The sequence below is a fragment of the Biomphalaria glabrata genome, chromosome 8, assembly GCF_947242115.1.
Source record: "Biomphalaria glabrata chromosome 8, xgBioGlab47.1, whole genome shotgun sequence".
NCBI classification, from domain to species: Eukaryota; Metazoa; Mollusca; class Gastropoda; family Planorbidae; genus Biomphalaria; species Biomphalaria glabrata.
Window position 1 is genome coordinate 6,342,661 of NC_074718.1, and position 13,972 is coordinate 6,356,632.

Below are 13,972 nucleotides of genomic sequence, written 5' to 3' on the forward strand. Positions count from 1 at the left end.
ACTCCCCATACCACCATGCTAAGACAATCCCATCTGTTTCCTTATAATTATTATTTTTTGGTTTATTCAGATTATTGAGGCCTCACGTTCCAGCAATTGACACATTGTAATGTAGATATAAATCATAAAAACGGGTTCAAAATGTGGTGGACATTGATACGAATAATGGAAAAGACATAACTCTAGACACAAAAACTCCTTTGTTCCTCTAGCTATCCAATCATTAAAAGACAATTCAACTCTTTGATATAAACAATTCACATGTAACTTTTGAGTGTTTAACTGTTGAAGCATGACAACTTCTTGAATAAAAGTATCACTCTGACTGCTGTCATTTTCTTGCTTTATATCTTGTGTATCTGTTGGTATGTGTTGTAAGGTCTGGTTGATAGATGGACATTCTTATTCCATGCTAATAAGCAACTGTACACAGATATAGATATATAAGTCAGGATTCAGCTTAGAAATTAAAAATAAAAGTGTTTGTTAAAAGTTACAATGTAGTTGGCTTTAAGTCTTTTACCACCCTTAGTCAAACAATCTTTATCTGTTCCAGTAGACCAGTGGTTCTCAACCTTTTAAGCTAACCCTAACCCCTTTTTACAACCCTCCACTCTGCCGCTACCCAGCACACACACACACACACAGCAATAGAAGAATACACCAAAACAATCTTTTTTTTTTAAATGAACTTTGGCGACCCTGGCAAATTGTCAATAGACCCCCAATGGGGTCGCGACCAACAGGTTGAGAACCCCTGCACTAGACAGACAATTTTGAGTGGTACAAAAACAGGTAGCAAATATTTCAGTACATTACAGTACTAGTTGAACCAACAGTTTTGACCAAACTAGTTTGTTTGTTTTGTTGAGATAACACTATCATAAATAAAACAAGCATTCTTAACCCTTTTTAAGCATACCACATACTACATAGTAGACAGTTAGTGGTCAACATTTAGCTTATTCAACTTTTTTTTTTTCAGGCTTAAACTTGTTATAATATGCATTACTTATCTCTTTCACAAAGATTGGGGGGTGGGGGTGGGGGGAGCATTGCAGTGTTTCTTTTTAACTTAACCCTGGGGCATTACTCTACAGACTGGTTGGGTGTACTTAAAAGAAATAAATTTACAAACATCGTCAAATAAAAAAGGGGGACATTTGGAAACAAATTAAAAATGAACCAACTAATTGATGCAATACAATGTAGAAGTTGAGTTTTAAAAAAAAAGAGAATTATTTTTATGTTTTTCTTGTTTGATTGTGTAGGCATTTTTTTTTTTGGGGGGGGGGGGGGGGGTGAAAGACAACGGCTGATTTTGCTTACACCTAATGTTAACTATTGTAAACAATAGTTGCTGCTGACTCCTTAAGAGGTAAACTATCTGATAGCAGTGAGACAATAAAATCAGGAAAGTTGTATAATTTTTTCCAAAGTAAGAAAGATGGGAGATGGGCAACTGTGATGTAGAATTAAAAACAAAATTCAAATACAACTAAAAGAGCCTCCATGAAATAAAACCAAATCACTTACCTATGAAAGAGACTTTATCTGTATAAATGTGCTTGATGCTTGACATCATTTAGAAATCAATTAACAAGTTCTTCAATCCATATATTTACCTATAATGCTATAAGAAACTTTCTTTCATAAAAGAATACCTTAGGTTTAATTTATTAGCTCTCAAACTTAAAGAACTTATGAATGCTGTGATTTCTCCAGTCCTTGTGTTTTTCTCTTGTTTTATTCAATTTAGTCTTGAATGTTTTACAGGCGATTGCCCTTTCAGTAAGCCTGTTCCCCTAACCAGAAATAAGAAGTTCACTGTTGGGAGTTGTCTCTCATGTATAGAGTTGAACAATAGACAGGTCGTACTTATTATTTTATTATTTGTTTCAGACAGGTGTGAACATATTCTTGTCTCGGCAGTGGTTTTCACATGACTGTAGTACCTTATCATGGGCTGGGGTTCTTGCATGTCTGAAGAATTGGCTATCCATCCACTCTTGTTTCTGGTATAGGACATTGGATCTCATCTGATGTTTTTAATCAGGGTAATGGTGCTCCTCTAAATGATAACTATAACCCAGGCATTCATCTAATTTCCATGAGATATCCGAGATGAACCATTGTTGCTTTGAGTCTGAAGGCCATTAAAAAAAATATTACTTGTTTATGGCAGTGGTTCTCAATTTATTTGTTTTTTTGTCCTAGTTACTAACTGACACTTAGGCAGTTATTCTCACATTATTATTATAGCTTTTATATAGCGCTACTTTCATGCTTATAGCATGCTCAGAGCGCTTTTGGTCCAATCTCATTTGTGGACCAGTTGGGGGGGGGGGTATCTAGAAGTTGGTTTTCTGTGCTGCCTTTAGGCGCTCAGTAAACACAACTCTGCCCGAGTCGGGTGTCGAACCTCGAGCCCCCTTCTAGGTAGCCAAGCCAAGTTCAAGCGCACTTGGCCTCTCGACCACGCTTCCCACATGACTGGCGTCAATTGTCTGGAGCAGTAAGTCTCTTTTGTCAATCTCTTCATTGAGTCACTCAAATTTGGTATCACAGTGTAGTCTAAAGAGTGGGCGTGTCATCACTCCTAAAGTATAGGAAACTTTAGCCTTGTATTTATAAGAAGTAAAAGTGAAGTACAAGTTCCCCTTTCAGACCTTGTATAAGAACTAATTTTTTAAAAACTCTCTCTTTTCATATCACTTACACATCATTATTCAGTTTTGTAAAGGTTTTTTTTTTCCACTCATTATTCCATTATCTCAGTATGCAAATACAGTTTAAAAACTCTGAAAGCAACAAAGAAATGTGGTTGAGTTTTAGTTTTCATTCGCCATATCGCTTGCTGCTAATAAATCTTGATTTTATAAGTGTGTTAATAGTATATATATACATTTATTTATTTGGGGAAAAAAATATAAGTTAGTTTGTTTTTTTATAAACTATATCACAAGTTGAAAGTTATATAAATTTTTTTTACAAGGATTTCTTTGCTAACCAAAAAGTAATATTTTAAAATATTGTGTACCCATGAAATGAATGCACCTTAAAAAAAAAATTATTGCTTCATTTTCTGTTGGAAGTGTGTCCATTTAAAAATCTTTCTTTTTTTTCATTTTTTTCCCTTAAGCAAAACTCAAATTTGTTTAGATTGAATAAAAGAACTCTTTTAGACTAAAATATGCCACAAATATAAATCTTTGGTTTGGACTTCAATACAAAGTATATAGACAACTAATAATAAAGTAAAAGTTACTGTCAAGGCAAGGAACTTAAGGTTTTCCCTGATAATAAATTATTACTCATTAGATCTTTTATAAGACTTGTCTGTCCACTAATGTTCCTACTTCTCATACTTTTGTTCCCAGTATTGTCATCTCTCCTGTTCTCCTTTAAGCCTACACCTTTTAATGTCTTTTTTTTTTCCTGGAGAGTTATTTTGTGTGTCATTTATCAGTTGTGACATCATGATATCCCTGCTGTCAACACCTTGTTTCCTATGTGAAGTGCATTGGAATGTTCCCCAGTAAAAACTGTGTGTGGGACATCGGCCATTACAAGCATTGCAAGTGAAATGCTCTCCAAAAGTAGGGGGCAGTCATCCAGAAATAGAGACAGATCACTTTCTTGCACTGCACTCATTAGGCTGTTAAAATTTGCAGTAGGGCATGCTCGGTAGCATAGCTTAATGGGGGTTTGTCATAACCCTGACCTTTGACAATTACTCATGAGGTATTTAAGTTTCTTGTACAGACGTATCTCAACTAATGCAAGTTTGATAAGCTAAACACATGACAAGTACAAGTAGAAAGAACTGAGTCTAGATCTTTTAACGATTCCAAACAAAGTTAATACAGAATGGGCCACAGTAGCTCATTCTCTGTCAATAATTGACGTTGTTGCCTCGAAGTCCTAATGCCAACCCCATAAAAATAACATATCCACAAACCAAACCCCACTATATGTGACATCACTAAATGTTGTCTGTCCATTATAGTGTGTGGCTGATCTAAATAGGTATTTTAATGTAGCAAGGTAGCCGTCAACCCAGGTTCAATAATTAGATCATGCCCCCTAGAAGTTTGAGCATGACAAAAAGAAATCATATAATATTGTTTATATCAGTACATTTACAGAGACACTGCAATACAAGTACATGTACCACCTTTTATGAGAAATGGTGTCATTACATGCCAGGGTGGTGTGGTCACAGGCCTGGGCGCAATGAATCCCTTTTCACCATGGTTGCCATGCCACTGGGTGTGCTAACATAGCTATGAGAGAAACTTAACTAATATCAAATTGTTTTGATTGTCCACCTGGCATGTTACTGCACAAAGAATTTATTTGTTAATAGACTGTAAGACAACAATTTCCCTTGAAAATAGTCTGAATTGAACACATTCCCATGTCTCCAGGCCAGTGACACCACTGTGAATACATAAAGTTCATGTTTCTAATAAGCAAACAAAGGCACCTACGAGCCATTGTGTTGTACAGGCAGCATTGGTTTATATTACATTTGGCTATGGTTCAACACAGTGACTGGGTTTGGTTATATGTTTGGTTATATGTTGTAGATGGTGTTGTTTTGCTGCTCTGTGTATAACGTGGATTGAAATGGAACATTGTCAACCTTCTCATTTAAAAAACATTGACCAAAAAAAATGTTTATTTTTGGGTTGAGTTTGAAATTCAGGTGATTGATTATCATGGGGGTCTAATTGCCTTGTGGTATATAGGTGTGAGATTCAGCCTATTTTTACACACTTATCTTTTTTTTTTCATTGTTAGCTTTGACTTGTTAGGGGGTTGTAAATACTGAAAGATAAGCATGTTGGTAAGTCGCACTTTGTGTGACATTAACTTGATTACATTTATGTTGGTCATAGTGATGAATGGTACTGTCTCAGCACAGCCAATGTGTACATAGATTGAAACAGAGATTTTAACTACTAGCTAAGCAAAAGAGTCTCAAGCAAGCTTTTCAAAAAATGCATTGAATTGTCTTTGATTCCAAAGATTAAAGATGAGTAATAATAGAGCACAATAACAATTTAGTGACTCTTGATCTTAGTAGTATCAAAGAATGACTTAGCTCAAAGTAATCATAGCATTGGTCACTCTAGGATTGTGTAAAATTAAGATGATGAATGACTCTTAGCTCAAAGTAATCATAGCATTGGTCACTCTAGGATTGTGTAAAATTAAGATGATGAATGAGTCTTAGCTCAAAGTAATCATAGCATTGGTCACTCTAGGATAGTGTAAAATTAAGATGATGAATTAGGATAGTGTAAAATTAAGATGATGAATGAGTGTTAGCTCAAAGTAATCATAGCATTGGTCACTCTAGGATTGTGTAAAATAAAGATGATGATGAATGACTGTTAGCTCAAAGTAATCATAGCATTGTCACTCAAGGATAGTGTAAAATTAAGATGATGAATGAGTGTTAGCTCAAAGTAATCATAGCATTGGTCACTCTAGGATTGTGTAAAATTAAGAAGATGTTGAATGACTGTTAGCTCAAAGTAATCATAGCATTGGTCACTCTAGGGTTGTGTAAAATTAAGATGATGAATGACTGTTAGCTCAAAGTAATCATAGCATTGGTCACTCAAGGATAGTGTAAAATTAAGATGATGAATGACTGTTAGCTCAAAGTAATCATAGCATTGGTCACTCTAGGATTGTGTAAAATTAAGATGATGAATGACTGTTAGCTCAAAGTAATCATAGCATTGGTCACTCTAGGGTTGTGTAAAATTAAGATGATGAATGACTGTTAGCTCAAAGTAATCATAGCATTGGTCACTCTAGGATAGTGTAAAATTAAGATGATGAATGAGTGTTGGCTCCAAGTAATCATAGCATTGGTCACTCTAGGATTGTGTAAAATTAAGAAGATGATGTTGAATGACTGTTAGCTCAAAGTAATCATAGCATTGGTCACTCTAGGATTGTGTAAAATTAAGAAGAAGATGATGAATGACTTTTAGCTCAAAGTAATCATAGCATTGGTCACTCTAGGATAGTGTAAAATTAAGATGATGATGAATGACTTTTAGCTCAAAGTAATCATAGCATTGGTCACTCTAGGATTGTGTAAAATTAAGATGATGAATGACTTTTAGCTCAAAGTAATCATAGCATTGGTCACTCTAGGATTGTGTAAAATTAAGAAGATGAATTACTGTTAGCTCAAAGTAATCATAGCATTGGTCACTCTAGGATTGTGTAAAATTAAGAAGATGATGAATGACTGTTAGCTCAAAGTAATCATAGCATTGGTCACTCAAGGATAGTGTAAAATTAAGATGATGAATGACTGTTAGCTCAAAGTAATCATAGCATTGGTCACTCTAGGATTGTGTAAAATTAAGATGATGAATGACTGTTAGCTCAAAGTAATCATAGCATTGGTCACTCTAGGGTTGTGTAAAATTAAGATGATGAATGACTGTTAGCTCAAAGTAATCATAGCATTGGTCACTCTAGGATAGTGTAAAATTAATTAAGAAGATGATGATGAATGAGTGTTGGCTCCAAGTAATCATAGCATTGGTCACTCTAGGATTGTGTAAAATTAAGAAGATGATGATGAATGAGTGTTGGCTCCAAGTAATCATAGCATTGGTCACTCTAGGATTGTGTAAAATTAAGAAGATGATGATGATCTAACAAATCAGTCGATTCACATTTTTACAAATAGCATTTGTACATATTTTGTTTCCCTAGTGTTTCCTTGACATTTTGTTTTAGACTTTGTTCCTCTGTGTTAGTACAAATTGGGTAGTGCATTTTTGAACAGAGTTTTTGAGCGATGTCCTTGCTTCAATGCAAATTAAATGGAAATCCCATAATCTGCTAGTTTCTATATTTCAGTCCTATGTATTAGTTTATTTAATTACCAGATTTCACTTTTTATTTGATTTATGTTTCAAGAGGGAACTGAATTCTTTTTGCAAGAACATAATCACATTGTCTGATGCTTGCTTAATTAGCATTTTATCTCATCTTATATAATACAGACGTTACTTCAAAAAGAAGATGATTACGTCCTACGCGTCATGCATTCAGTCATGCATATTAACCAATGACTTAAATTCTGCCAAGTCACTGGTTTTCCTGGCTAGCTCAGGCAACCCATTCCATGCTCTAATAGCACATTTTCCCTCTTAGTAGTCCTTAACTGGCCCATAATAAACACATTTTTCTTTAATATTTAAACTTATGTGTACAGTTGCTTTTTTAATTTTTCTTATTTTGCCAGAATTTTTTATGTCACTATATGTCTTACAAGATGGCTGACCTCATTAAGTCACATGGTGGCTATAAATAACTAAATTTCTCTCAAAAAGGACACACATTTTTATCTTAAGATGGATGATATCTTTTGGGGGGGGGGGGGGGAGAGAATACATACACTCTATTGTCTTAGCTAAAGTTGTAGCAACTTGCATGATGTCAGAAGTGTATTATCTTTAGTCACAAGGTGTTCTGGTTTGCTTTCTACCCCACATGACTTCATACCTTGATAAGATTTTTATAGAAGTGTTAGAAATACAATTAGTCTGTTATTTACAAACCAACATTCATGTTCAGCTCTTTATCTAAGCTCACAATACCCACAATGACACAGCGCTAATATTATTATGTGCCAAGACAATGCTGTTATAGAATTGTACGAAAGTATTTTTTTCTTATTAGCATCTGGTGGCCAAACTGGTAGAACACTTCACTTCATGCTGAAGGTTGTAGGTTCAAGTCTTAGTAAAGACCAGACTATTTACTTAAGCCTTTGAGGACATTTTTTGAATTGGTATTTCACATAACACCATAGTAGCTATTGGCCAGTGGATGAACTTTTCTTCGCCTGCTTCTAAATCTTAAGCTGACTTTGGGAACTTTATTCTGATTCCTTGACTGTGCAGTCCAAAGGTTTACCTATAAAATAGATTTAACAGACTTTAGTTTCATAGTTGCTTTTGTGCTTTTGTTTCAGTATGGCATCTCAGAACATTCTTTTTTTTTTCTTGTCTGTTTTTCTGTGTGTAGGCTCTAGAGAAGATTCCCAGTGTTGTGACCAGTCTAAGGAAAGAAGCCAGCGCTCACAGTCTAAGTCTTCTGGCCAAGTTGGCTGAGTTGATGTACTGCCTGATGTACCAGCACACTGGATTCCCAGAGCTGTATGAGCCAGCGCTGGAGCTGATCAAGGTGACCTCCCCTACCTTCACCTCAGTTTACTATAGCTTGACCTCAGGCCTACTAGTCGACCTGTTGGGAAAAATTGATAACATGTTAAAGAAAAAAAAAAGGGAAAAAAAAAAGACCCTTTATATAGTGATTTGTTTAACTTTAAAAAAAATTACAGTGCAACCAATTTTTGTGATAAAGCTTTTATCAGTTTTTTTTCCTTGATTCTCTTTTATATCCAATACACTTCCTTTTATTAAAAAAAAGTAGATCTAAATTGTAATGCTTTTTCCCCCCAGGACTTTCCGCCCTTGAGTCAAGAGGCCATTAAGCAGATGCAGACTAAGTGGTCACCGCATGGGACCGATTCTGAAGTTCCGGAAGAAACTGTGGCTAGCATTGCACTGCACAGCTCAGTGGCCAACCAGAAGCTAGAGCCTGGCAAGACTGGCCTGGAGAACCTTGGCAACACCTGCTACATGAACAGCATCCTGCAGGCCCTATACATGTGTGACCAGTGAGTGGACGTTTATGTCTCGTCTAATGTAGCTAGGTGATGTTTAATCTTAAGATGTTCCCTCATCTAATGTAGATAGATGATGTTTAATCTCAAGATGTTCCCTCATCTAATGTAGCTAGGTGATGTTTAATCTTAAGATGTTCCCTCATCTAATGTAGATAGATGATGTTTAATCTCAAGATGTTCCCTCATCTAATGTAGCTAGGTGATGTTTAATCTAAAGATGTCCCCTCATCTAATGTAGATAGATGATGTTTAATCTCAAGATGTTCCCACATCTAATGTAGCTAGGTGATGTTTAATCTAAAGATGTCCCCACATCTAATGTAGCTAGGTGATGTTTAATCTAAAGATGTTCCCTCATCTAATGTAGCTAGATGATTAATCTAAAGATGTTCCCACATCTAATATAGCTAGGTGATGTTTAATCTAAAGATGTTCCCACATGTAATGTAGCTAGGTGATGTTTGATCTAAAGATGTTCCCACATCTAATGTAGCTAGGTGATGTTTAATCTAAAGATGTTCCCACATCTAATGTAGCTAGATGATTAATCTAAAGATGTTCCCACATCTAATATAGCTAGGTGATGTTTAATATAGAAGTAGTTAAAAAATACAAATTGGATATATTCTGGATTATGGATCCCCTGGTCTAAGCTGCTATTAGTATTTTTCAAGGGCTTCTTTTAAATCTTGAAACTTTATCTTGCCTTGCGTCTTGTTACTTTTATTTGATCTCAATACTTTTCTTTCCCTTGTTCTTCATCTTGCCTTTGCATTTATTTGTTGGGTACTTTACCTTGCTTTGGTACTTTACCTGCTATAGGTACTATTACCTTGCCCTGGCATTGATAGTTGAAAACCACTCTCCTAATATTTAAGTGAATGTTATTCACTGTTCTAAATAATAGATATAGTTTAGAAGCCTGCAAAAAAAAAGTCTGCAGAATAATCTAATTTTGCCATCATGATCTGGTGTTGAAATATTTGAACAACAAAGAATACTTGTGATTTGAAAATAGTTGCAATTTTCAATTTTATTTTTATTTTATTTTTCTGTTTTTGGTAAATAAATAGAATTTTTTAAAGTGTGATATTTAAGCTGTTTTTTTTCAAAACATAATTCAGATTTTAAATAGGCAGAATTTTCTTAATTATATGTGGTTATATGTATGTCATTTTTCAAAGAGCGACCTAACATGACACAACATTTATGCCATTCATGCATCCACACTATCAAATGTTAATTCTGTAATGTCCTGCTTTAATTAAGACTACTTTTTTATCCTCCAGGTTTAGAAGAGGTGTGCTAAATAAAGCGCCTTCTGGGAAAGAAAGTTTATTGGTCAAATTGCAACATGTTTTTGCTTCCATGTGTCAATCATCTGTAAGTTGTTAGTCTCACTATCAATACTAGTTGGCATTCCTTCAAAAGAGAAGGTGACTTTAGCACTCTAACAGTAGCTCCTTTCTACTTAATTGATTAAAAATAAACAATACTTTTAACACTTTTTAAGATTAGCTTTTGTTTTCTTTTTTTTTTTTTTTTTTCAATTAAAAAAATTTGTTTGACTAAATTATAAACTGATTGACTAAATCATTTACTTTTGCTTAAATCATAAATTGTTTCACTTTTTTCTTGGTTCAGCGACCAGCCATTGCTCCCACAAAGTTTCTACAAGCTTCAAGGCCACCATGGTTTCAGCCTGGTCATCAGCAGGATTGCTCTGAGTTTCTGAAGTACCTCCTGGACCAGCTCCACGAGGACGAGAAAACCAATGTTTTAAACCGATCCATCAGCAAGAGCCCTTCCAGCAGCTCTCTCAGCTCCAATAACAGCTACAAGATTTCTGAAGGCTCCCTTGGAAAGAGCAGCAAAAAAGCAGCTGTCATGCTGACTGGTATTAAGATGATGTCAGATGATGAGATGAACGGCTGTAGCAGTCCAGACTCTGACAAAGTGCCGATGCAGCCGTTGACGCTCGTAGAGAGCACATTTAGAGGAAGAATGCAGACCACCGTTCGGTGCCTTGGGTGCCGGCAAGAGTCTCACAGGGTGGAAACCTTTTCCGACATCCCTCTGGCATTCCCCAACTCATCAAAATCAATAGACAGACCTCACCAGACATTGGCTGGTGGGAGTGGCCTGCCTTGCGGCCTCCCAGAGAGCCCGCAGTCGGACAAGACCTTGGATTTTAACTCCAGTCAAGAGTCTAGCAAACCACCCAGTAACAGCTTCACCTTGAATGACCTTATTTCTTTTTACCTAAAGCCAGAGAAGTTAATTGGGGACAATAAGTACCACTGTGATAACTGCCGCACTTTGCAAGATGGGGAGAGGAGGATTCAGATTCTGGAATCACCTCAATACCTGATTCTAACTCTGTTGCGATTCTCCTATGACACTAAGCTCCAGTCTAGAACAAAGATATTTCAGGATGTGCAGTATCCTCGCACCCTGGCTGTTCCAGTCTGCAAAGCTGTTCCTGTCTCTCCCATGGATTCTAAATCCAATCCATTTAGTAGAATGCATTCCAGGTCTGGCAGCCAGACTGCATTGGTCACCACTAAAAGTTCCAGCCAGTTGTCTCAGCTGGAGAACATCGCCCAGCGCCTGGCACCTCCTTGCGAAGGAGCAGCCCCCGCTCCGGAGCACTGTGACCTCTACGGACTGTCAGCTGTTATCATCCACTCTGGAACGTCCTCAGAGTGTGGCCATTACTATTGCTATGCTCGGCACTCTCAGGCAGGTCAAATTGACCTTAGCTTGTTGGACAGAGTGACATCTGTTAGCAACTTGGATAACCTTGACCTACTCCCAGACAAATGGTACAACTTCAATGACAACAGAGTCTCTCATGCTCACTTTGAAACATTTAGGTAACTTTTTCCACCTGGCACTTTCTATATTTAGTCTGTAAGACTTCTTCTCTAGCGTCAGTCAAACTTGTATGACAAACCACTAAAATATTTCATCCCCACTTAAATTTGTCAGATTTACTGAACTTGTTATTTTTAATGAAGTAAATGACAATAATATAATTATTTTTTTTAACAATCAAGGCATTTTAATAAGTATATTCTCACTGAGTCTTAATAATAATAAAAAATAAGTGAACTATAAAAAAGAAAACTGAAAAGAAATATCAAGACACTTACAGGTCAATAGAAATCTGGTCACAGAGTTAGTCAATACTCTGCATTATAAGTCTTGAAAAAAAAATGAATTTAGACCCTGTGAGTTTGGAGATGTTTTATGTTGTCAGTTGATCAGCTTAACATTGGCTAATTGTGGAATTCTTTTTTATCAAGTTTTGACCCATGCATTTTACATGAAAAATCTGGCTCCATTTGCTTTTTGTTCCAGTTTACAATTTGTTTAAAAAATTTATTATTGAGCATTTTTTAAAAGTCGGGGTATAAAAAAAAAATTACAAATAGTTGGATAGGATAACCTGGAGTAGGAATGTATATTTCCTGTGCTATCGTACAAATTGTTTTCTCTAATTACGTATTGTTTTTCTTATTAATGCACAACTGTAAAACAAATTTTCTCACGGATAATAAAGATTATAATTATTATGTTAGAAATGAACGAATAGTCATTCTCTGGCACTGCCAGGGTCGAGTTTCGCTAAAGAGAAACAAAATTCATCGTAGTCCCTTTAACAGTTTCCACTGAGGAATTTTCTGGTGATGTGGCAGGTTTGCAGCAGTACCGCCCTCTGACAGGCAACGAAGATGTTCCTAGGAATGTTAAGGGCCTTGAAGGTGTCTATGAGGTCAGTTGTTATTATCCCCTCGGTTGATATAACAATGGGGTATATTGTTATTTTGGACAATTTCCATAGACGCTTAATCTCCAAGCCTAGGTTCCCATATTTTCTTTGTTTTTCTATCTCAGTTTTTCTTAAATTATGAGATAGTGGTACGGCGATATCGATAATGGTAGCGGTTTTTTCTTTTTTATCGATGAACAGCAGATCCGGGCGATTGAAATCTACCGTTTTGTCGGTCAGAATAGGCCTATCCTAGTACAGCAGATGTTCAGTAGACTCGAGAACCTCTTGCGGAGAGTATTTATAATAAGGGGGAGTGTCCTTACCGATCAATTTGTACGTCAAAGCCAGGTGTTGGTGTATTAACTTTGCAACTTGGTTATGGCGACCCAGGTAGGCCGATTCTGATAGGGCTGGACATCCTGCCATAATGTGTTCAATCGACTCGCCCACATTTCCACATTTTCGGCATTTGTCGACAACATTATTATTATTATTAAAGCATAGAAAATAATCCATGAATTGCAACTTTAATTGTAAGACAAATTTTCACAAGGATGATATAAAGATTCTTAGTTTTATTATTATGTATGACATTCAAATGTAATGGATTTATGAAGTCAAACTAACTTGCCAAACTGGCTTGTGACAATCAGAAAAATTAATGAAAAAATAAAATTGCCTTGTTTTATTAGTTTTCATTCACACATAATACAAATTTTGTATTGACAGCAATTTGACCAAAAGATTCTCAAAGGACACAGCCTATGTTCTCATCTACCGCAAGATTGATACTGAGCCTACTAGTGTGAGCTTCATCTCTGAGCCCCCTCTCAGGCCTGACTTAAGAGATGCAGTTATTAAAGACAATGAGACCTATATGAAGGTAAGCACAGTTTTGTTGATTCATTTGTTGTCCAGCCAATAGTTAAGACCTATATGAAGAAGTTTTGTTGATTCATTTGTGTCCAGCCAATAGTTAAGACCTATATGAAGAAGTTTTGTTGATTCATTTGTTGTCCAGCCAATAGTTAAGACCTATATGAAGAAGTTTTGTTGATTCATTTGTTGTCCAGCCAATAGTTAGACCACTGTTTCTCAAACCTTTTTTTTTAATGGAGCACTTCACACATTGAGAGATTTAGTAGAATACTTTGTTCAAATAGAAATCAAATGAATAATAATTAAACATTACTCTAAATTTAGCATTATTAATTTCCATGTATAAAATTGAGATAAAAATACATAAATAAATATAAAAGAAAGTTTTAATGACTTGGATGGTATTGTGTTCTTAAAGAGCATACCTTCTTCATATCAGACACAATATTGGTAAGCACTTGGCTTCCCAACCGGGAGTTCCGGGTTTTAAACATGGTGAGGACTGAGATTTTTACTTTCAGGATCTTTAGGGCACTTCTGAGTCCAGCCAGCTGTATTAGGTACCTGGTTGTCGTTGT

The 13,972-nt window shown here is 35.9% G+C and overlaps 1 protein-coding gene across 4 annotated transcripts in view; it reads left to right on the forward strand.

Moving 5' to 3' along the window:
• LOC106057346 (ubiquitin carboxyl-terminal hydrolase 38-like) overlaps positions 1–13,972 on the forward strand; it is a 73,526-nt gene that overhangs the window by 55,846 nt on the left and 3,708 nt on the right. For all 4 annotated transcript variants that reach the window (XM_056039672.1, XM_056039671.1, XM_056039669.1 and 1 more), the window contains exons 9-13: positions 8,074–8,232; positions 8,511–8,728; positions 10,027–10,120; positions 10,382–11,613; positions 13,245–13,398. In XM_056039672.1, coding sequence (XP_055895647.1) covers positions 8,074–8,232; positions 8,511–8,728; positions 10,027–10,120; positions 10,382–11,613; positions 13,245–13,398 — 1,857 coding nt within the window. The remainder of the gene's footprint in view (positions 1–8,073; positions 8,233–8,510; positions 8,729–10,026; positions 10,121–10,381; positions 11,614–13,244; positions 13,399–13,972) is intronic.